The sequence below is a fragment of the Salmo salar genome, chromosome ssa01 (assembly GCF_905237065.1).
Source record: "Salmo salar chromosome ssa01, Ssal_v3.1, whole genome shotgun sequence".
Classification (NCBI taxonomy): domain Eukaryota; kingdom Metazoa; phylum Chordata; class Actinopteri; order Salmoniformes; family Salmonidae; genus Salmo; species Salmo salar.
The window spans coordinates 159,085,112-159,110,120 of record NC_059442.1 but is presented as its reverse complement, the minus strand read 5'-3'; the positions used below and the strand labels follow the sequence as shown (position 1 = coordinate 159,110,120).

General features: G+C 43.6%; 1 protein-coding gene across 2 annotated transcripts in view; it reads left to right on the top strand.

Annotated features, from left to right (window-relative positions):
- The window catches only part of LOC106570436 (ral guanine nucleotide dissociation stimulator), a 76,305-nt gene that overhangs the window by 43,563 nt on the left and 7,733 nt on the right, over positions 1-25,009 (top strand). For both annotated transcript variants that reach the window (XM_014142779.2, XM_014142770.2), the window contains exons 2-9: positions 7,849-8,189; positions 8,887-8,955; positions 9,524-9,717; positions 10,181-10,302; positions 10,907-11,122; positions 11,559-11,747; positions 15,586-15,663; positions 24,864-24,950. In XM_014142779.2, coding sequence (XP_013998254.1) covers positions 7,849-8,189; positions 8,887-8,955; positions 9,524-9,717; positions 10,181-10,302; positions 10,907-11,122; positions 11,559-11,747; positions 15,586-15,663; positions 24,864-24,950 — 1,296 coding nt within the window. The remainder of the gene's footprint in view (positions 1-7,848; positions 8,190-8,886; positions 8,956-9,523; positions 9,718-10,180; positions 10,303-10,906; positions 11,123-11,558; positions 11,748-15,585; positions 15,664-24,863; positions 24,951-25,009) is intronic.

Sequence of the window (25,009 nt, the reverse complement as noted above, 5' to 3'; positions counted from 1 at the left end):
GAGATGTGGACAGAGTGTCTTACAGAAAGAAAGAAAGAGAGATGTGGACAGAGTGTCTTACAGAGGGAAGAGAAAGAAAGAGATGTGGACAGAGTGTCTTACAGAAAGAAAGAAAGAAAGAGAGATGTGGACAGAGTGTCTTACAGAGGGAAGAGAAAGAAAGAGATGTGGACAGAGTGTCTTACAGAGGGAAGAGAAAGAAAGAGATGTGGACAGAGTGTCTTACAGAAAGAAAGAAAGAGATGTGGACAGAGTGTCTTACAGAGGGAAGAGAAAGAAAGAGAGATGTGGACAGAGTGTCTTACAGAGGGAAGAGAAAGAAAGAGATGTGGACAGAGTGTCTTACAGAAAGAAAGAAAGAGATGTGGACAGAGTGTCTTACAGAGGGAAGAGAAAGAAAGAGATGTGGACAGAGTGTCTTACAGAGGGAAGAGAAAGAAAGAGATGTGGACAGAGTGTCTTACAGAAAGAAAGAAAGAGAGATGTGGACAGAGTGTCTTACAGAGGGAAGAGAAAGAAAGAGATGTGGACAGAGTGTCTTACAGAAAGAAAGAAAGAGAGATGTGGACAGAGTGTCTTAGAGGGAAGAGAAAGAAAGAGAGATGTGGACAGAGTGTCTTACAGAGGGAAGAGAAAGAAAGAGAGATGTGGACAGAGTGTCTTACAGAGGGAAGAGAAAGAAAGAGATGTGGACAGAGTGTCTTACAGAAAGAAAGAAAGAGAGATGTGGACAGAGTGTCTTACAGAGGGAAGAGAAAGAAAGAGATGTGGACAGAGTGTCTTACAGAAAGAAAGAAAGAAAGAGAGATGTGGACAGAGTGTCTTACAGAGGGAAGAGAAAGAAAGAGATGTGGACAGAGTGTCTTACAGAGGGAAGAGAAAGAAAGAGATGTGGACAGAGTGTCTTACAGAAAGAAAGAAAGAGATGTGGACAGAGTGTCTTACAGAGGGAAGAGAAAGAAAGAGAGATGTGGACAGAGTGTCTTACAGAGGGAAGAGAAAGAAAGAGATGTGGACAGAGTGTCTTACAGAAAGAAAGAAAGAGATGTGGACAGAGTGTCTTACAGAGGGAAGAGAAAGAAAGAGAGATGTGGACAGAGTGTCTTACAGAGGGAAGAGAAAGAAAGAGAGATGTGGACAGAGTGTCTTACAGAGGGAAGAGAAAGAAAGAGATGTGGACAGAGAAGAGACTATTTCCACATGTGTCTTACAGAGGGAGAGAGGAGATAATTAGGGAGGGGAAGAGAATGAGAGGAGAAAAGAGGGAGAGAGAGAGGGAGTGAGTGGTCAAAACACAGCTGTCTGGCTTTCTAGACTTACAGGAACTTTGCAACAACAAGGGAAATCCGTATAGCGGCCTTATCGAAACACTTCCTTACAGGAAGTTAATACAGTTATACTCTTACAGCATTTTGTTATTTACATTTGGTGGATTGCATCATGGGCTAAAACTCGACAAAACATACACTAGTGGTTTGTATTGGCACCTCAACAAAGTTTGCTCGGTGTCAACATGGATCCTTTCATGTGTCCATGACACCACCCTGTTGCTACCCATCCATTCGCCATCCATCTGTCCCTTCGTGTTTTTTCCTTTAAGTCCAGAGGAAGGATGTCATCCCTCTCTCTTGCCCTAGTACAGGACACACACACACCACTTGTCAGTGCTGATGAAGTAGACAAATGCAGACAGGCATAAGTGATTCTCATTACTAGAGCCATGAGTGTGTGTGCAGTGTGTGTGTGTGTGTGAGGTCCCGTCTTCCCATCTCACCCCCCTCTTAAGTCCCCGCGGAGCGGAGAGAAGTGCCTAAACTTCAAGCCTCCACTTGTAACCCCCCTGGGAAGTGTGTGTGTGTGTGAAACCTTCCTGGAATAGGCCACAATAACCCCCAGAATGGTCTCACAGCAGCACAACAGTCCTTATTCCCTTTAGTTAACGTCCTGTCCCCCTTAACCTCTCCCTCACTTTCTTTCTCTCTCCCTTTGTCTGCCCTCTTTCCTTTTCATCCTCTGTCTATCCCCCACCATCTCTCTCCCTCTCTCGATGGCGGCAGGCTGAGACGGCCTGTGGAGCGCCAGTGGAATGTCTGTCTGTAAATAATGAGAATAATGAGAGCAACCACACAAAAGAGACAGAGAGATGGAGAGAGAGATAGTGTCGAAGTAATCCACACGCTTTCAGGGTTGTCAGTTTCTTGTAGTTACTGTAGTTACTAAGGAAAGTCAGTTGGTCATTGTGAATAATGTTCTGTGTGTTTGTGTGGTGCAGTGTGTGAGTAAGCCAATTCCAAGCTAACTGTGGGGTCCTAGCAATCTGCTGTCTCACCCACTGGAGCCTGTTGATTGACAAGCGTTTCTTCATGTGCCTTTTCTTTGCCTGCAGTGTGTGTGTGTGTGTGTGTGTGTGTGTGTGTGTGTGTGTGTGTGTGTTTGTTTGTGTGCAGGATCTCCCTTATGTTGTCATAGTGACGTCCTAAACAGACCATACATGTATGTGTAGGTAAGTGTAACCAGCTGTGGGTATATCCTCACTGCATACATCCTATTCTGAAAGCAGTTGAAGCTCTTGACATACTCACACACAGTCAGGGGAAGATCTGACTGACTGTAGGCACGTAAGGTACTACACACACACACACACACACACACACACACACACACACACACACACACACACACACACACACACACACACACCCCTGTCTTCTGAACTAGGAAAGTCCCCTGATGGTTACTGCTATGTGTGTGTGTACTGTGTGTTAGACAGGAGGTTGGGGTTGAGGGGATAATAATACCATCCAATACGGAGCACTGGGCAATAACTTCTAACAGCTAACCGACATGGTTATGGAGACAAGGGGTGTTTTATGACCCTACTGTCACCCCAAGGGTAGACACACTGACATTTGGAACTTAGGAACCCCCTTAAACATGCCAAAATGGAACGATCCATCTACTGTGGAGTGTGGACAGCCAGCAACAAATTAGAGGAAATACATTTCATAGCAGGCAGATAGCTGCTTTTCAGAACAACATTCTCTCACACACACGTTTTGTTGTTCTATCCTCGTGGGGACCTAAAATTGATTTCCATTCAAAATCCTATTTTCCCAAACATGAACCATAACCCTAAATCTAACCCGAAACCTAACCCCCAACCCTAAACCCAAACCTAATTCTAACCCTAACCCTAATTCTAACCCTAACCTAATCACTAACCCCTAACCTAATCACTAAACCCAAACCTAATTCTAACCCTAACCTAATCACTAACCCCTAACCTAATCACTAAACCCAACCCTAATTCTAACCCTAACCTAATCTCTAACCCTAACCTAATCACTAACCCCTAACCTAATCACTAACCCCAACCCTAATTCTAACCCTAACCTAATCACTAACCCCTAACCTAATCACTAACCCCAACCCTAATTCTAACCCTAACCTAATCACTAACCCCTAACCTAATCACTAACCCCAACCCTAATTCTAACCCTAACCTAATCACTAACCTCAACCTTAATTCCTAAGCTTAAAATAGCCCTTGTCCTCATGGGGACATGGGGAAATGTACCCACGAGGGGGAATTTTCCTTGTTTTACTATCCTTGTGGGGACTTTGGGGGATTTTAGGTCCCCACAGGGCTAGAAGAACAAGACCACACACACACAGTGGAGTTGACAACTCTAACTCTCTGTGGAGTCAGAGTTATCTGGTGTGTGTTAGGTGACATGCCAGAACAGCCAGACAGTCCGGGGCCGGGACCAGACTACAGGGCAGACAGCCAGACAGGCCGGGGCCAGACAACAGGGCTGATAGACAGGCCAGGGCCGGGGCCAGACAACAGGGCTGATAGACAGGCCAGGGCCGGGACCAGACTACAGGGCAGACAGCCAGACAGGCCGGGGCCAGACAACAGGGCTGATAGACAGGCCAGGGCCGGGACCAGACAACAGGGCTGATAGACAGACAGGCCAGGGCCGGGACCAGACAACAGGGCTGACGGACGGACGGACGGACGGACGGACGGACGGACGGACAACAGGGATGATAGACAGGCCAGGGCCGGGACCAGACAACAGGGCTGATAGATAGATAGACAGACAGGCCAGGGAGCAAGCAGGCAAAACAACAACAATGCAGAATCTGTGTCCGCTCTCCTTGAGCGATTACATTCCCTCACCCTGCCAAACACTTCTGTGTTTTCTTCTTATCCCCCTCATGTGGAAGAGGCGCTCTCTATTTCTCTCTCGCTCTCTCTTGCTCTCTCTCTTTGTTCTTGAAGTCATTTTACAATGGTACTGTGTATCATTATTTGAGTATAGTTTGTTTATCGACATGTCTGTAGACATTTGTCGTATGGACATCATGAAGATTCTATTGTCATCTGACATCAACCTTGATGTTGTCGTTAGGAAGAAGTATAAACACAAAAGGCAGCCTCTGCATGTCATCAGCATCCCGATGCTCCAAACAGCAGACTTTCTATATTTTGACACCAATAAATCCATCTGTTTAAAAATGAATTCGGTAATTGTCAACTTAGCAGCAAGCCAGGCAACTAAAAGCAATTTTCTAAACAATGTTTTGCTTCGTTATTAGCTAGCTGGCTAACCAGTTTAAATAATGACCAGAGGATAGCTGACAGCGTCTTAACTTTAGCTACTTTTTATTTATTATCACAGGAAAATAAACCCACAACAACATTATTGTTCTCAAGGTAATGGTGAGCTTACAGAAAATAGCATTACTGCCACAGTGTGACCAAATAGAAGTAGGTCATTCATCTGAGAATTTGACAACTCCTGCATCATCTTGTCACAGGAGGATTTGGTCTGGTTGCTGTGGCAGTCCGGTAACCGCAACAACGGACGTTGCAACAATCTCATAGACTTCAACTTTTTTCATGTCTGTGCATCAAGAAAACTGAGTCGCAGCCACTTTCTACAGACATTCAACCGGAGTATGAATAAAATGTTGTTGTCACATTCTCATTGTCTACAGACGTGTCGTTAGACCAAGTATAAACTGTCCTTAACATATCAAATTCTCCCAATCAAAGTCTTGAATAAAGACTATGGTGAGTTTTTATTAGTTGAATCGTTACTGCTTGGCTAGAATAAAAGCCTGCTCCATACAGGATGAGATTGCCCATCTTCGCTTTAGCATGTGAGATAAGTATGTATATTCTGACACATATAAAACTCAACGAGCGTATCGGTCAGGAGACTGACTGTTTATATAGTCATAGACACCACAGCAGGATAACATCTGTTCCAAGATCAGCCCCTTGGCTGACACTGATACTGCATGTGCAACACAGCACAAGCTCACGTTTTGGGTAAATATTTATACAACATGTTTTATGATATCTAATATTTTCCAGACGAGTTTCAGTCCGGCTCAAAACTTCCTCAACACGACCCAGAAAGGGAACGCAGGCTGTCTGCCTTCAGCTTCAGACTGTTGACCCACCCGATTGCGTGGGTGTCCCCTGTCCATGGTTTAATGAAATTGGATAGTTGAATGTGTGTCTTGGCAGTGGCTTTCGACATTGTGATCAAAACGTTCCATTGTGAAAAGGGACAACGGTACAGTGAATCAGTGCAACCTCAGATAAATGCAATCATCAATTTATTTAAACAATTTTTGAAACAAGTGCAAGCCTAAAGCAATAGCAGCTACTTTAACAACTGAACTATTTTCATATATCGTGAAAATATCACCCAGTGTGTCGGCAGGCAGCCATAATGTCCATCCTCTACAGCACAGCTGTTCAGTCCTCACTCTGTTTACGTCTGTCCGCTTCTGCTATCAGGCCTTATCCACATCCTGTATGCCATCCGATAACAAGGCCATACTCTGTGCTGTGCCCTGTGTTGTCGTGCTGGCGAGGCGAGCAGCTGGCCGAGGAACCAAAAACTACTGGGAACATGTCGTGGCATAACATTGCGTGCCAGAATTGTTTTTGGCCCGAGACTAAGGGGCTAGTTCAATTTTGAGAGTTATTGCGTTGGACTCTGATATAAAAAGAACCCATATTGAACAAGTGGTTACAGGATGATGGAGTGAGTATTGTTTGGCCAGACTGATATGGGTGTTAGTGCAACAAATCAACAGAAGGAGAGGGACCAAAGGCGTTGTGATGTGGTCTGTCACTGGAAAATGGAGTTGTTATAGCCTAGACCAAAGGCAAATAAAATCAATTCCTTCTAAAACTGTCACGCAATAATACCAATAACATGTGGCGGGGAATACTCCAATACTGTATTGCACAGCAATAGTCTATTAATCAATGGTTATATGTACTGTAGTATACAGCAATAGTATATAAATCAATGGTTATGTATTTTATTACACAGCAAAAGTCTATTAATCAATGGTTATATGTACTGTAGTATACAGCAATAGTATATAAATCAATAGTCATGTATTGCATTACACAGCAATAGTATATAAATCAATGGTTATGTATTGTATTACATAGCAACAATAGTCTATTAATCAATGGTTATATGTACTGTAGTATACAGCAATAGTATATAAATCAATAGTCATGTATTGCATTACACAGCAATAGTATATAAATCAATGGTTATGTATTGTATTACATAGCAACAATAGTCTATTAATCAATGGTTATATGTACTGTAGTATACAGCAATAGTATATAAATCAATAGTCATGTATTGCATTACACAGCAATAGTATATAAATCAATGGTTATGTATTGTATTACATAGCAACAATAGTATATAAATCAATGGTTATGTATTGTATTACATAGCAACAATAGTCTATTAATCAATGGTTATGTATTGTATTACATAGCAACAATAGTCTATTAATCAATGGTTATATGTACTGTATTACACAGAAACAATAATCAATCAATAAAATGTATTTATAAAGCCCTTTTTACATCAGCCGATATACAGAAACCCAGCCTAAAACCCCAAACAGCAAGCAATGCAGGTGTAGAAGCACGGTGGCTAGGAAAAGCTCCCTAGAAAGGCCAAAACCTAGGAAGAAACCTAGAGAGGAACCAGGCTCTGAGGGGTGGCCAGTCCTTTTCTGGCTGTGCCGGGTTGAGATTATAACAGTACATGGCCAAGATGTTCAAACGCTCATAGATGACTGGCAGAGTCAAATAATAACAATCACAGTGGTTGTAGAGGGTGCAATTGGTCAGCACCTCAGGAGTAAATGTCAGTTGGCTTTTCATAGTCGAGCATTCAGAGGTCGAGACAGCAGGTGTGGTAGAGAAAGAGAGTCACAAACAAGGAAAAACAAGGAAGCACGTCCGGTGAACAGGTCTGGGTTCCATAGCTGCAGGCAGAACAGTTGAAACTGGAGCAGCAGCACGACCAGGTGGACTGGGGATAGCAAGGAGTCATCATGCCAGGTAGTCCTGAGGCATGGTCCCAGGGCTCAGGTCTTACGGGAAGAGAGGGAGACAGAGAGAATTAGAGGGAGCATGCTTTGATTAATAATCAATGGTTATGTATCGTATTACACAGCAATAGTCTATTAATCAATGGTTATATGTACTGTATTACATAGCAATAGTCTATTAATCAATGGTTATATGTACTGTATTACATAGCAATAGTCTATTAATCAATGGTTATATGTACTGTATTACATAGCAATAGTCTATTAATCAATGGTTATATGTATTGCATCATTCAATGTGTAACTAAAGTAAAAGCCAGCTCCAATCTTTTAGAGAACTAGCTAAATTACTATGGACCAGGCTTCATTTGGTTTTCACGTGTGTCATAGCCCCTGGAAGTAAAAAAGACTGCGTATCTAAGCCTCCCTCTCGTTCCCTCTGTCTTCCAGAATACGACCCAGGAGATCGGTGAGGAGGTGGAGGATGGGGCGGTGTACACCATCACCCTGCGGAAGGTTCAGATGCTCCACCACCACCACCACCACCACCATCCTGGACATCACAGTGGCGGCAGCGGGGCTAGTAAGGGCCAGCGCTGGTTGGGTGTAGAGACGGACGCGGCCCTCAGCCTGTACGAGACGTGCAAGGTGCGCACCATCAAGGCAGGCACGCTGGAGAAGCTGGTGGAGTACATGGTCCGGGGCAACGATTCCACCTACGTCACCATCTTCCTCTGCACCTACCGCTCCTTCACCTCCACCAAGCAAGTCCTGGATCTACTGCTCAACAGGTGAGTAGAGGGAGGGCGGAGAGACAGAGGGCGTGATAGATGGATGAATTTACAGATGGATGGATAGATCCATCGGTTGATTGGTGGAAGAATTATAGGTGGATGGAAAATCTGGGTGGATGGAGATGCACATAAATTACAGGATGAATGGAGGATGGATGGATGGGTGGGTGGATGAGAGGATGGTTGGGTGGGTGGGTGGATGGATGGATGAGAGGATGGATGAGAGGATGGGTGGGTGGATGGGTGGGTGGATGAGAGGATGGGTGGGTGGGTGGATGAGAGGATGGATGGGTGGGTGGATGAGAGGATGGTTGGATGGGTGGGTGGGTGGATGAGAGGATGAGAGGATGGGTGGGTGGGTGGATGAGAGGATGGGTGGGTGGGTGGGTGGGTGGTTGGATGAGAGGGTGGGTGGGTGGTTGGATGAGAGGATGGATGGGTGGGTGGATGAGAGGATGGATGGGTGGGTGGGTGGATGGATGGATGGATGGATGAGAGTATGGATGGATGGATGAGAGTATGGGTGGGTGGATGGATGGATGGATGGATGGGTGGATGGATGGGTGGGTGGGTGGGTGAATGGATGGATGGATGGATGGGTGGATGGATGGGTGGGTGGGTGGGTGGGTGGGTGAATGGATGGATGGATGGGTGGGTGGATGGATGACTAACAAACTGATTACTCTGTGTTCAGGTATGCCAAACTCCAGCTTGGATCAGAGGGCCACAGACTGACTCACGACGATCGTACAGAACTGAGGAAGTAAGTCTCTGACTCTGACACACATTGTGGACAATACATCTTACTCAAATAGCCTATTTTCAACACATACTGTACAGTAACAGAAGACCTTGTTAGACTTCATTTTCACATTTTGTTGCCTGGAATTTGTATTGCTTGCCTTATACCTATGACATTCTTCTGAGACAAGGAAGTCCTGAGATCCACCTTACAAACGTGTACATCTTTATTTCTCCATACCACCAGTACTATCCTGCTGGCATAAGCAGTTCTGCCATTGGGAACATTGGATATGTTTCTATTGTGTTCATATGGGTGTTGTATTGCGTTACAAAGTTCGTCATTGTCCTATATTTTGTGACCCATATCCTCAGGGGAAACATTTTTTATGTATCTCTTTCCTATCCTTCTCCGGTTTCATGGTAGCTAGTCCCTTTTTCTACTGTATCTTTCCTACCTCTCCACTCTCTTTTTCTCTCATTTCCACCCTCTTTTTTAAATCATTATTAAAGGTAATATGTCATCCAAACACCTGTGTTTAACTCTCTCTCTTTCACTCTCCTTTTTTGTCTCTCTCTCTCTTCCTCAGCACAATATCCTCCATCTTGGGGGCGTGGCTGGACCAGTATTCTGAGGACTTCTGGAAGCCTCCGGAGTACAGCTGCCTGCGACGGCTAATCTCCTACCTGCACCTCAACTTCCCAGGATCGGACCTGGAACGCCGTGCCTGCAACCTCCTGGCACACTTCCACCGCCGACAGCTCCAGGAGCCCGAGCACGAGTGTAAGATGACCGGCCGACTCCCAGCTGAACTTTTGACCTTTGACCCTAACCCCAGCTCCTCAACAGGAGCATGGAGAGTCCAAAGAATTAGTATTAGTGGAAGGCCACAGATGTTTCTGGTGGTACACCAAATCAGAGAACACTGTTGTTAGTCAATCCCTTAGGGAAAGTGTTACTGTGTGTGTGTGTGTGTGTGTGTGTGTGTGTGTGTGTGTGTGTGTGTGTGTGTGTGTGTGTGTGTGTGTGTGTGTGTGTGTGTGTGTGTGTGAGATGTGGTCGTGGGTGTCAGGAAGCAAAGTCGAACCAACACATACCTGTATTGTCTTACAATACTTCGATCCACATCTTCCCCGAAAGGTATATCTGAGTGTGTGGGCCCTCACTTCCTTACATTAAGTAGTTTACTAAACCCAGCCGTGTGTTTCATGTTATTTTGCTAATGAGTGGTGATGTTTTCCCTCAGTGCTGGAGCATGGTGGCTATCCGTTCACCCTACTGGAGGAGAATGGCTACGAGGATGAGCAGCTGGACTTCCTGAACTTTGACCCGGCGGTGGTGGCCGAGCAGTTCACCCTCATGGACGCGGTAGGATGCCAAAACATCACGAAACTCAAACTTTATTCCCAAATGCACATATTTGTGTACTAACAACATATAACAACATATCCTAATTAATAATTAACTCTGTCTTTGTTTGAGTTTTCTATGAAATTGTTGTCTATTATTTTCCATCGTGGTACTTTATAGTTTGAGTTGCTCTCTCATTGTTTTCGCAAAGTTCATGTGTATTTTTCCATGCCAGCGAGGCTCCTAGGATTTGATCGAAAATGAAAAATGAAACGCTTGGCCGGTCTTCAGGGGCTGTTAGATAAGACAGGAAGTGAGGACAGAAGACAGAGGGCTTTAGGCCCACATTGCTGTTGAGTTTCCGCTCATAAACAAATGTCACTCCAAAAGCTTTCCTACCGGCGTTTATTAGGAGACTTGTGTGCAGCAGGCAATTTTATCAACTGTCCTCACAGCATTCTGAAGTATCTGCCCGTTTCTGATTTCTCCCTCGCTTCTGCATCGGAGTGAAAACATGTTCATCTCATCCAAAATACATCACTGGTTGCAGCAAGAAACCAAGCCTCCATTTTGTTTGTCTTCCTCCAAACCCCCTCTTCTTTACTCCCCTTTTTCCTCATAGGAGCTCTTTAAGAAGGTGGTCCCCTACCACTGTCTGGGGAGTATTTGGTCGCAGCGGGACAAGAAGGGCAAGGAACACCTGGCGCCCACCATCCGTGCCACCGTCACCCAGTTCAACTGCGTCACCAACTGTGTCATCGCTACATGCCTGAGCGAGCGCTCGCTCAAACCCACGCAGCGTGCCAAGCTGGTGGAGCGCTGGATCGAAGTGGCCAGAGTGAGACACTGTTGTTAGCAGGAGTTGGTGTGGGATTACATTTTCACTTTAGTCATTTAGCAGACGCTCTTAGCCAGAGCAATTTAGTAGTGAGCACATACATTTTCCTACTTTCTTTTCCTACTGATCCCCCATGGGAATCAAACCCACAACCGTGGCGTTGCAAGTGCCATGCTTTACCAACTGAGCTACACGAGTAGAGCATGGTGTCCTTCCCCTTCAGTCCTGCAGAGGTGCAGTTTGTGTTGAGTAGCATGATGATTACAGTACCCAAAATGCTCTGTTCCAAAGAGTTGGTCTTATTTGAGTAAAACAATTCTGAAGCTTATCTAGTGGTGTTCTGTCTCCTTACCAATACATTGGATTGATTTGCCCCTGGTGCTGAATTGAGTCCACTGATATTGATCTGAATATTTACTGTCTTTTTTCTCTTCAGGAGTGTCGAATCCTGAAGAACTTTTCTTCACTGCGGGCTATCCTCTCTGCTCTGCAGTGCAACCCGGTCCACCGGCTGAAGAGGACATGGGACGAGGTGTCCAGGGAGAACTTCCGCATCTTCCACGAGTTGTCAGAAATCTTCTCTGACGAGAATAACCATTCACTCAGCAGAGAGCTGCTCATTAAGGTAGGGTGTGTGTGTGTGTGTGTGTGTTAGTGAAGGAGTACTCCTAGAAGGGAAACCCCATCACTCCACTGCCTGAAATCAGAGGACTACTGTAATCAGAGCAGTGTGTGTGTGTATATTTTTTTGCTAATGCTTTATTGATTCTGTCCCCCAAACACAGATGCGCTCTCACACATACACACTCTGACTATAGTAGTGCTCTGATTTCAGGCAGTTAGAGTGATGGAGTTTCCCTTGTGTGAGGTCACACAACTCTAGGGGTACTCCTGCTCTCACACTGACGGTGTCATCACCCAAGATCAGATGACAGTGTTACCCTGCAGTAGCATCATGGTGTAACAGGGTGTGGTCACACACTACCCTGCAGTAGCATCATTGGGTGACAGGGCATGTGCATGCGAGTGTGACGCACTTGGAGATGGAATAAAAGGACATCCTGAAAGTCATTTCCAGCACATAAAAACACAAAGTATGGGATTTTGTCGTCTGGAGTTTCCTATCTTAGTTCAATATCTTGGTGAGATATTTGGTCATCTTCCCAATGAGAAGAGTTCTTAGCTAACAATGTAATGCGCTTTGGACACTTGGCAGCATGATTCATATAGCCAATCCATTATCAACTGTTATGGAACAGCACAGAACAGTGTAGCAGTATAGAACAGAACAGTACAGAACAGTATAGCAGTATAGAACAGTATAGCAGTATAGAACAGTGTAGCAGTATAGAACAGAACAGTGTAGCAGTATGGAACAGAACAGTGTAGCAGTATGGAACAGAACAGTGTAGCAGTATAGAACAGAACAGTGTAGCAGTATAGAACAGAACAGTGTAGCAGTACAGAACAGTATAGCAGTACAGAACAGTATAGCAGTACAGAATAGTATAGAACAGTACATAACAGTATAGCAGTATAGAACAGTACAGTATAGCAGTATAGAACAGTATAGAACAGAACAGTATAGAACAGTACAGAACAGTATAGCAGTATAGAACAGAACAGTATAGCAGTATAGAACAGAACAGTATAGCAGTATAGAACAGAACAGTACAGAACAGTAAAGCAGTATAGAACAGAACAGTATAGCAGTATAGAACAGAACAGTATAGCAGTATAGTACAGAACAGTGTAGCAGTATAGAACAGTATAGCAGTATAGAACAGAACAGTATAGCAGTATAGAACAGAACAGTATAGCAGTATAGAACAGAACAGTATAGCACTATAGAACAGTACAGAACAGTGTAGCAGTATAGAACAGTACAGAACAGAACAGTGTAGCAGTATAGAACAGAACAGTGTAGCAGTATAGAACAGAACAGTGTAGCAGTATAGAACAGAACAGTGTAGCAGTATGGAACAGAACAGTGTAGCAGTATGGAACAGAACAGTGTAGCAGTATAGAACAGAACAGTGTAGCAGTATAGAACAGAACAGTGTAGCAGTACAGAACAGTATAGCAGTACAGAACAGTATAGCAGTACAGAATAGTATAGAACAGTACATAACAGTATAGCAGTATAGAACAGTACAGTATAGCAGTATAGAACAGTATAGAACAGAACAGTATAGAACAGTACAGAACAGTATAGCAGTATAGAACAGAACAGTATAGCAGTATAGAACAGAACAGTATAGCAGTATAGAACAGAACAGTACAGAACAGTATAGCAGTATAGAACAGAACAGTATAGCAGTATAGAACAGAACAGTATAGCAGTATAGAACAGAACAGTATAGCAGTATAGAACAGAACAGTATAGCAGTATAGAACAGAACAGTAAAGAACAGAACAGTATAGCAGTATAGAACAGAACAGTATAGAACAGAACAGTATAGCAGTATAGAACAGAACAGTATAGCAGTATAGAACAGTACATAACAGTATAGCAGTATAGAACAGAATAGTATAGCAGTATAGAACAGAACAGTATAGCAGTATAGAACAGAATAGTATAGCAGTATAGAACAGAACAGTATAGCAGTATAGAACAGAACAGTATAGCAGTATAGAACAGTATAGAACAGTACAGAACAGAACAGTACAGAAGTATAGAACAGAACAGTATAGCAGTATAGAACAGTACATAACAGTATAGCAGTATAGAACAGAACAGTATAGCAGTATAGAACAGAATAGTATAGAACAGAACAGTATAGCAGTATAGAACAGAACAGTATAGGAGTATAGAACAGAACAGTATAGCAGTATAGAACAGTACATAACAGTATAGCAGTATAGAACAGAATAGTATAGCAGTATAGAACAGAATAGTATAGCAGTATAGAACAGTATAGCAGTATAGAACAGAACAGTATAGCAGTATAGAACAGAACAGTATAGAACAGAATAGTATAGCAGTATAGAACAGAACAGTATAGCAGTATAGAACAGAACAGTATAGCAGTATAGAACAGAACAGTATAGCAGTATAGAACAGAACAGTATAGAACAGAATAGTATAGCAGTATAGAACAGAACAGTATAGCAGTATAGAACAGAACAGTATAGCAGTATAGAACAGAACAGTATAGCAGTATAGAACAGTATAGCAGTATAGAACAGTACAGAACAGTATAGCAGTATAGAACAGAACAGTATAGCAGTATAGCAGTATAGAACAGTATAGCAGTATAGAACAGTACAGTATAGCAGTATAGAACAGAATAGTATTACAGTATAGCAGTATAGAACAGAATAGTATAACAGTATAGCAGTATAGAACAGAGCAGTATATAACAGTACAGTATAGCAGTATAGAACAGAACAGAACAGTATAGCAGTATAGAACAGAGCAGTATAGAACAGAACAGTATAGCAGTATAGAACAGAGCAGTATAGAACAGAACAGTATAGCAGTACAGAACAGTATAGCAGTATAGAACAGTATAGCAGTATAGAACAGAACATTATAGCAGTACAGAACAGTATAGCAGTATAGAACAGAACAGTATAGCAGTATAGAACAGAACAGTATAGCAGTATAGAACAGAACAGTATAGCAGTATAGAACAGAACAGTATAGAACAGAACAGTATAGAACAGAACAATATAGCAGTATAGAACAGAACAGTATAGAACAGAACAGTATAGCAGTATAGCAGTACAGAACAGTATAGCAGTATAGAACAGAACAGTATAGCAGTATAGAACAGAACAGTATAGCAGTATAGAACAGAAAAGTATAGCAGTATAGAACAGAACAGTATAGAACAGAACAGTATAGCAGTATAGAACAGAACAGTATAGAACAGAACAATATAGCAGTATAGAACAGAACAGTATAGAACAGAACAGTATAGCAGTATAGAACAGAACGGTATAGAACAGAACAGTATAGAACAGAACAGTATAGAACATGCACACTAATGCAGTATAGAACAGAACAGTATAGAACAGAACCGTATAAAGGTCATGTGGTTGTTCTGGTGGGTGGTCTTGACTTGGGCGTGGGGGTGTGAGACTGTGCAGGTGTTATGTAGGGGGGATAGACACTAAGCCCACTTACACACACATAGACCTCAAATCCTGACATTCCCCAAATTCCAGAACAAACACACACATACATACGTCAGGGTATCTAGAGGTTGGCTGCTATGTGTGTTTGGGGGGGGGGGGGGCAACTTGGGAATATCCCTCCCCTGCCTGATACTCTGCAGTAGAATGTGGGAGAGTGTATGTTCACCATTTGATATCTTGATAAATGATGAAAAAGCACGGTGAAAAAGTGTGTATTGTTTTCATTTCATTTAACAGAAACCAGTGTTATCTGATTGCTGAAATAGGAGCTTAGGCTTTAGATCTCACTGTGAATGTTGTCCTTTATTTTCTCTGTTTAGGAAGGCACGTCCAAATTCGCCACCCTGGAAATAAACCCCAAACGAGCCCAGAAGAGACAGCAGCAACCCCGAGACCTGGTAAGGACAACCTGTTAGGGCTAGGGGGCAGTATTGACACGGCTGGATAAAAAACATACCCGATTTAATCTGGTTACCACTCCTACCCAGTAACTAGAATATGCATATACTTATTACATATGGATAGAAAACACCCTAAATTTTCTAAAACTGTTTGAATGGTGTCTGTGAGTATAACAGAACTCAAATGGCAGGTCAAAACCTGAGAGATTCCTTTACAGGAAGTGGCCTGTCTGACCATTTCTTGAACTTCTTTTCCATCTCTATCATTTACTAAGGATCTCTGCTCTAACGTGACACTTCCCACGTCGTCCATAGGCGCTCAGAGCCCGGGAAAAAACAGAATGTCGTCATTCCAGCCCCAGGCTGAAACACATTATCGCCTTTCTCAAGTGGCCGATCAAGGGACACTGGGCTTATGCGCGTGACCCGACCGCCCCCGCCTTTGGGATTTTTTTCCTCTGTTTGCCGAAAAGGAGATTCCCTGTCGGAATATTATCGCTTTTCTACGAGAAAAATGGCGTAAAAATTGATTTTAAACAGCGGTTGACATGCTTCGAAGTACGGTAATGGAATATTTAGAATTTTATTGTCACGAATTGCGCCATGCGCGCGACACTTCTTTACTATTTCGGATAGTGTCTGGAACGCATCGAACAAAACGCCGCTATTCGGATATAACGATGGATTATTTTGGACCAAACCAACATTTGTTATTGAAGTAGCAGTCCTGGGTGTGCATTCTGACGAAGACAACAAAAGGTAATCAAACTTTTATAATAGTAAATATGATTATGGTGAGTGCTAAACTTGCCGGGTGTCTAAATAGCGAGCCCGTGATGCCTGGGCTATGTACTTAGAATATTGCAAAATGTGCTTTCACCAAAAAGCTATTTTAAAATCGGACATATCGAGTGCATAGAGGAGGTCTGTATCTATAATTCTTAAAATAATTGTTATGCTTTTTGTGAACGTTTATCGTGAGTAATTTAGTAAAATGTTAGCGAATTCCCCGGAAGTTTGCGGGGGGTATGCTAGTTCTGAACGTCACATGCTAATGTAAAAAGCTGGTTTTTGATATAAATATGAACTTGATTGAACAAAACATGCATGTATTGTATAACATAATGTCCTAGGGTTGTCATCTGATGAAGATCATCAAAGGTGAGTGCTGCATTTAGCTGTCTTCTGGGTTTTGGTGACATTATATGCTGGCTTGAAAAATGGGTGTCTGATTATTTCTGGCTTGGTACTCTGCTGACATAATCTAATGTTTTGCTTTCGTTGTAAAGCCTTTTTGAAATCGGACAGTGTGGTTAGATTAACGAGAGTCTTGTCTTTAAATAGCTGTAAAATAGTCATATGTTTGAGAAATTGAAGTAATAGGATTTTTAAGGTTTTGAAAATCGCGCCACAGGCTGCCAGTGGCTGTTACGTAGGTGGGACGCAAGCGTCCCACCTAGCCCATAGAGGTTTTAAGAGAGACGCAACGTAAGAAAGGAGGGAGGGAGGAGTGGACTTAGAGAGAGACAAAATACTAGAAAGATTGAAGAGGAAGAAAAAAGTGGCGTTTACGAAAATGGAGGATGAAATGAAAAGCAGGGAGAAAGCAGAGAGAGAGATGACATGAAAAGCAGAGAGAGAGATGACATGAAAAGCAGAGAGAAAGCAGAGAGAGAGAGATGACATGAAAAGCAGAGAGAGAGATGACATGAAAAGCAGAGAGAGAGATGACATGAAAAGCAGAGAGAGAGATGACATGAAAAGCAGAGAGAAAGCAGAGAGAGAGATGACATGAAAAGCAGAGAGAAAGCAGAGAGAGAGATGACATGAAAAGCAGGGAGAAAGCAGAGAGAGAGAGATGACATGAAAAGCAGAGAGAAAGCAGAGAGAGAGAGATGACATGAAAAGCAGAGAGAAAGCAGAGAGAGAGAGATGACATGAAAAGCAGGGAGAAAGCAGAGAGAGAGATGACATGAAAAGCGGGGAGAAAGCAGAGAGAGAGATGACATGAAAAGCAGAGAGAGAGATGACATGAAAAGCAGAGAGAAAGCAGAGAGAGAGATGACATGAAAAGCAGAGAGAAAGCAGAGAGAGAGATGACATGAAAAGCAGAGAGAGAGATGACATGAAAAGCAGAGAGAAAGCAGAGAGAGAGATGACATGAAAAGCAGGGAGAAAGCAGAGAGAGAGAGATGACATGAAAAGCAGAGAGAAAGCAGAGAGAGAGAGATGACATGAAAAGCAGAGAGAAAGCAGAGAGAGAGATGACATGAAAAGCAGAGAGAAAGCAGAGAGAGAGATGACATGAAAAGCAGAGAGAAAGCAGAGAGAGAGAATGACATGAAAAGCAGAGAGAAAGCAGAGAGAGAGATGACATGAAAAGCAGAGAGAAAGCAGAGAGAGAGAGATGACATGAAAAGCAGAGAGAGAAGATGACATGAAAAGCAGAGAGAGATGACATGAAAAGCAGAGAGAGAGAGATGACATGAAAAGCAGAGAGAAAGCAGAGAGAGAGATGACATGAAAAGCAGGGAGAAAGCAGAGAGAGAGATGACATGAAAAGCAGAGAGAGAGATGACATGAAAAGCAGAGAGAGAGATGACATGAAAAGCAGAGAGAGAGATGACATGAAAAGCAGAGAGAGAGAGATGACATGAAAAGCAGAGAGAAAGCAGAGAGAGAGATGACATGAAAAGCAGAGAGAAAGCAGAGAGAGAGATGACATGAAAAGCAGAGAGAGAGATGACATGAAAAGCAGAGAGAGATGACATGAAAAGCAGAGAGAGAGATGACATGAAAAGCAGAGAGAGAGAGATGACATGAAAAGCAGAGAGAAAGCAGAGAGAGAGATGACATGAAAAGCAGAGAGAGAGATGACATGAAAAGCAGAGAGAAAGCAGAGAGAGAGAGATGACATGAAAAGCAGAGAGAGAGAGATGACATGAAAAGCAGAGAGAAAGCAGAGAGAGAGATGACATGAAAAGCAGGGAGAAAGCAGAGAGAGAGATGACATGAAAAGCAGGGAGAAAGCAGAGAGAGAGAGATGACATGAAAAGCAGGGAGAAAGCAGAGAGAGAGATGACATGAAAAGCAGAGAGAGAGAGATGACATGAAAAGCAGAGAGAAAGCAGAGAGAGAGATGACATGAAAAGCAGAGAGAGAGATGACATGAAAAGCAGAGAGAGAGAGATGACATGAAAAGCAGGGAGAAAGCAGAGAGAGAGATGACATGAAAAGCAGGGAGAAAGCAGAGAGAGAGATGACATGAAAAGCAGAGAGAAAGCAGAGAGAGAGATGACATGAAAAGCAGAGAGAGAGATGACATGAAAAGCAGGGAGAAAGCAGAGAGAGAGATGACATGAAAAGCAGAGAGAGAGATGACATGAAAAGCAGAGAGAAAGCAGAGAGAGAGATGACATGAAAAGCAGAGAGAGAGATGACATGAAAAGCAGAGAGAGAGATGACATGAAAAGCAGAGAGAAAGCAGAGAGAGAGATGACATGAAAAGCAGGGAGAAAGCAGAGAGAGAGATGACATGAAAAGCAGAGAGAAAGCAGAGAGAGAGATGACATGAAAAGCAGAGAGAAAGCAGAGAGAGAGATGACATGAAAAGCAGGGAGAAAGCAGAGAGAGAGATGACATGAAAAGCAGAGAGAAAGCAGAGAGAGAGATGACATGAAAAGCAGAGAGAAAGCAGAGAGAGAGAGATGACATGAAAAGCAGAGAGAAAGCAGAGAGAGAGATGACATGAAAAGCAGAGAGAGAGATGACATGAAAAGCAGAGAGAAAGCAGAGAGAGAGATGACATGAAAAGCAGAGAGAAAGCAGAGAGAGAGATGACATGAAAAGCAGAGAGAGAGATGACATGAAAAGCAGAGAGAGAGATGACATGAAAAGCAGAGAGAGAGATGACATGAAAAGCAGAGAGAGAGAGATGACATGAAAAGCAGAGAGAAAGCAGAGAGAGAGATGACATGAAAAGCAGAGAGAAAGCAGAGAGAGAGAGATGACATGAAAAGCAGAGAGAGAGATGACATGAAAAGCAGAGAGAAAGCAGAGAGAGAGAGATGACATGAAAAGCAGAGAGAAAGCAGAGAGAGAGAGATGACATGAAAAGCAGGGAGAAAGCAGAGAGAGAGAGATGACATGAAAAGCAGAGAGAGAGATGACATGAAAAGCAGAGAGAGAGATGACATGAAAAGCAGAGAGAGAGATGACATGAAAAGCAGAGAGAGAGATGACATGAAAAGCAGGGAGAAAGCAGAGAGAGAAATGAAATGTTCTGACAGAGAGGATGAGAGAGCAAAGGGGAGGTCAAAAAATGAAGACCAAGTGAGAGCCAGAGAGCCTTACAAGAGCGAATTACAGTTAGTGCATTCATCTTAATAAGATAGTTAGTTAGGTGAGGGATAGCAACAGGGACAGAGAGACAAAGAGGGAAAGATATAAATGGAACAAAAAGTGGGAGAGCGAGGTGACAGATGTAGTCAAAGCACCCCCTTCTTGGCCCTGTAGATTAGACAGGCTGGAGTAATTGTTTTTTTTAAGCCGTGTCAGGAAGTGTTCCAGCGGGCAAGACGCCATAGAATAGAAAACAAGCGGGCCCTGTGTCCTCACTGAACTCTGCTGACACGCTCACTCAAACACACACAGTCACACATGCTCCTATTGTCATGTTTGCTGGTTCGAATCCCTGAGCCGAATGGGTGAAAAATGTGTCTGTGCCCTTGAGCAAGGCACTTAACCCAAATTGCTCCTGTAAGTCGCTCTGGATAAGAGCGTCTGCTAAATGACTCAAATGTAAATTTTATGGATCAATGCTCTCTCACCCTTTCACTCTCACTCATCTGCTCCACTTTAAAATCCCTCCCTTTGAAATTGACCCACTTTGTAGTAAATGGCCGTCATGGATACCTCTAATGAAAATAGTGTAGAGGTGCAGTATTTTGCTGTTCACAATAAGGGGATTCATGTCATTGTTCTCTCTGGTGTATAGAATTAGAATGAATAAGGGACACACCGCCCTCTAGTGGTTATTTGGGGAATCAATCTGACTCGCAAAATGCTCACAGCTCACTCTAGTGGTGATATGCAACTTTACAGCTTAATTTGACTGTAATTACAATGTAATCAAATGATAATTGCGCATTTATGAAACTGGGAACAGTAGCCAGCTGTAGATATTTATATAAGCAGTGTCCACAGAGGGAGATGCAGAGATTTAATTATTGATTTCCAAATACTTTTTTCCCCCTGATGAAAAATGTATGTTACTCATTATTTAATCACTGCCAAAGTCATGTATATATACACACACACACACACACACACACACACACTCACACAACATCGACGAGCTAACCAGCTCCGTCACTGGCTTCATTAGAAAATGCATCAGTGACGTACCCACGGTGAGGGTTCGCTGCTTCCCCAATCACAAGTCCTGGATTAACACCAAGGTTGGCACTAAACTAAAGGACAAGGCTACCCCACACAGAGCTATCGTAGACAACCTTGAGGCTATGGCAGAGGACAGGAATAAGTACAAGAAGTCCCGCTATGACCTCCACAGAGTCATCAAACGAGCAAAAGGACAATATAGGAATAAGGTGGAATCATACTACACAGGCTCTGACGCCACCAGCATGTGTGAGGGGCTACAGTCCATTACGGATTACACAGGAAGACCCAGCTGTGATCTGCCCAACGATGTCTCTATACCAGACCAACTCAATGCATTTTATGAACTCTTTGACGTCGAGCCGGGTGTGAGTGCTGTCACCGACCCAGAGGACTAATCTCGCTCTCCGAGGCCGACGTGAGAAGGGTCTTTAATCAGGTCAACACCTGCAAGGTCGCGGGCCCCGACGGTTTTCCTGGGCACGTTCTCAGCATGCGCAGAACAGCTGGCAGGCATTTTCATGGTCATTTTCAACCTCTCCTTGTCCCAGTATGTAATCCCCACTTTTTAAGATGACCACAATGATCCCTGTTACTGAGATCTCTTAAGGCTTCATGCCACCATGATTACCATCCTGTAACAGTCACTTCTGTGAGGTGCTAATGAAGTGCTTTGAGAGGCTGGTTATGGCACACATTAACTCCACCATCCCAGACACCCTACACCCACTCCAATTTGCATACTGCCCCAACAGACCCATAGACCCAATCTCAATTGCTCCCCACACTGCCCTCATCCACCTAGATAAGAGGACTAACTACAGTGCATTCGGAAAGTATTCAGACCCTTGATTTTCTCCCCACGTTTTATTACGTTTCATCCTTATTCTAAAATGTATTAAATTGTTTTTCCCCCTTCATCAATCTACACACAATACCCCATAATGACAAAGCAAAAACATGTTTTTAGAAATCTTTGCAAATGTATTACAAACAAAAAACAGATATCACATTTCCGTAAGTATTCAAACCCTTTACTCAGTATTTTGTTGAAGCACCTTTGGCAGCGATTACAGTCTTTTTGGGTATGACACTACAAGCTTGGCACACCTGTATTTGGGGAGTTTCTCCTATCCTTTTCTGCAGATCCTCTCAAGCTCTGTCAGGTTGGATGGGGAGCGTTGTTACACAGCTATTTTCAGTCTCTCCAGAGATGTTCGATCGGGTTCAAGCCCTGGCTCTGGCTGGGCCGCTCAAGGATGTTCAGAGACTTGTCCCGAAGCCACACCTGCGTTGTCTTGGCTGTGTGCTTAGGGTCGTTGTCCTGTTGAAAGGTGATCCTTCACCCCAGTCTGAGTTTCTGAGCGTTCTGGAGCAGGTTTTCATCAAGCATCTCTCTGTACTTTGCTCCATTCATCTTTCCCTCGATTCTGACTAGTCTCCCAGTCCCTGCTGCTGAAAAATATCCCCACAGCATGATGCTGCTACCACCATGCTTCACCGTAGGGATGGTGCCAGGTTTCCTCCAGATGTGATGCTTGGCATTCAGGGCAAAGAGTTCAATCTTTCATCAGACCAGAGAATGTTGTTTCTCATGGTCTGAGAGTCCTTTAGGTGCCTTTTGGCACACTCCAAGCGGGCTGTCATGTGCCTTTTACTGAGGAGAGGCTTCTGTCTGGCCACTCTACCATAAAGGCCTGATTGTTGGAGTGCTGCAGAGATGGTTGTCCTTCTGGAAGGTTCTCCCATCTCCACAGAGGAGCTCTGTCAGAGTAACCATCGGGTTCTTTGTCACCGCCCTGACCAAGGCCCTTCTCCCCCGATTGCTCAGTTTGGCCGGGCGGCCAGCTCTAGATAGAGTCTTAGTGGTTCCAAACTTTTTCCATTTAAGAATGTTCTTGGGGACCTTCAATGCTGCAGATATTTTTTGGTACCCTTCCCCAGATCTGTGCCTCGACACAATCCTGTCTCAGAGATCTACAGACAATTCCTTCGACATCATGGCTTGGTTTTTGCTCTGACATGCACTGTCAACTGTGGAACCTTATAGATAGGTGTGTCTTTCCAAATCCTGTCCAATAGATTGTATTTACCACAGGTGGACTCCAATCAAGCTGTAGAAACATCTGAAGGTTGATCAATGGAAACAGGATGCACCTTAGCTCAATTTCGAGTCTCATAGCAAAGGGTCTGAATACTTATATAAATAAGGTATTTGTAAAAACCTGTTTTCACTTTGTCATTATGGGGTATTGTGTGTAGATTGATGAGGGGGAAAAAAATGATTTAATCAACTTTAGAATAAAGCTGTAACGTAACAAAATGTGGAAAAAGTCAAGGTGTCTGAATACTTTCCGAATGCACTGCTTGTGAAAATGCTGTTCATTGACTACAGCTCAGTGTTTAACACCATTATCCCCTCCAAGCTCGTCACCAAGCTTAGGACTCTGGGTCTGAACACATACCTCTGCAACTGGATCCTGGACTTCCTGACGGGCCGACTCCAGGTGGTAAGGGTAGGCAACATCACCTCCACCACGCTGACCCTTAACACAGGAGCCCCACAGGGGTGTGTGCTTAGTCCCCTCCTGTACTCCCTGTTCACCTACGACTGTGTACGACTTCAACGGACAACTTCAACACCATTATCAAGTTCACTGATGACATGACGGTGGTAGGCCTGAGCACCAGCGACAATGAGTCAGCCTTCAGGGAGGAGGTCAGTGTGGTGCCAGAGCAATAACCTCTCCCTCAACGTCAGTAAGACCAAGGAGCTGATCGTGGACTACAGGAAACGGGGGGGTGAGCATACCCCAATCCACATCGACGGGGCGGCAGTGGAGCAGGTTGACAGCTTCAAGTTCCTCGGTGTCCAAATCACTAAAGACTTAAAATATCCAAACACACACGTACAGTCGTGAAAAAGGAACTACTTCCCCTCAGGAGGATGAAAAGGTTTGGCACGGACCCTCAAATCCTGAAAAGGTTCTACAGTTGTACCATTGAGAGCATATTGACGGACTGCATCACTGCTTGGTATGGCATTAGCACCGCCCTCGATCGCATGGCGCTATGTACAACACTGAGGACGAGCTCCCTGCCATCCAGGACCTCTATATCAGGCGGTGTGAAAAGAAGGCCCGGAAAAACGTCAAAGACCCCAACCACCCAAGCCATAGACTATTTTCTCTGCTGCCGCACGGCAAGAGGTGCGTCTAGTCTGACCCCAACAGGCTCTTGAACAGCTTCTATCCCCAATAACTACACAGACCGAGTTTACCTCGTATCTTTATTGGCCTTTTTATTTCAGTCTCTCTGGACACTCACAGGGCCCTACACACACACACACACACACACACACACACACACACACACACACACACAAGTCACACAGTCACTCCAACACACACACAAACACTCACTCCATCATCTGCTCACTCACACATAATATGCACATGCATTTATACTGACTCTACACACGCGCAAACCCACTCACATGCAAACTGCTGCAACTCTGTTTATCTTATATCCAGTTGCCTAGTCATCTTACCCCATACATATCTACCTCTACCACTCCAGTATCCCTGCACATGTAAATATGGTATTGGAACTAACTTTTTTAAATATTTCAAATTTCTTATTCTTATTTCTCTTGTGATTTTTGTTCTTCTTCTAGTAATAGCTTGTTCTTGATTATTGCATTGTTGGGTTTTGATTTCACAGTACTTGTGCATGTGACATTAAAACTTGAAACACACTCTAACACCAGTCTCTGCCTGCCTGTTTGTTTATTTCAGAGTGTGATGCAGGGGACCATTCCCTACCTGGGCACTTTCCTTACAGACCTAGTCATGATGGATACAGCCATGAAGGACTACCTGGACGTGAGTGGCACACACACACACACACACACACCCACACATCCCCTCTTTCCTCAAAATGA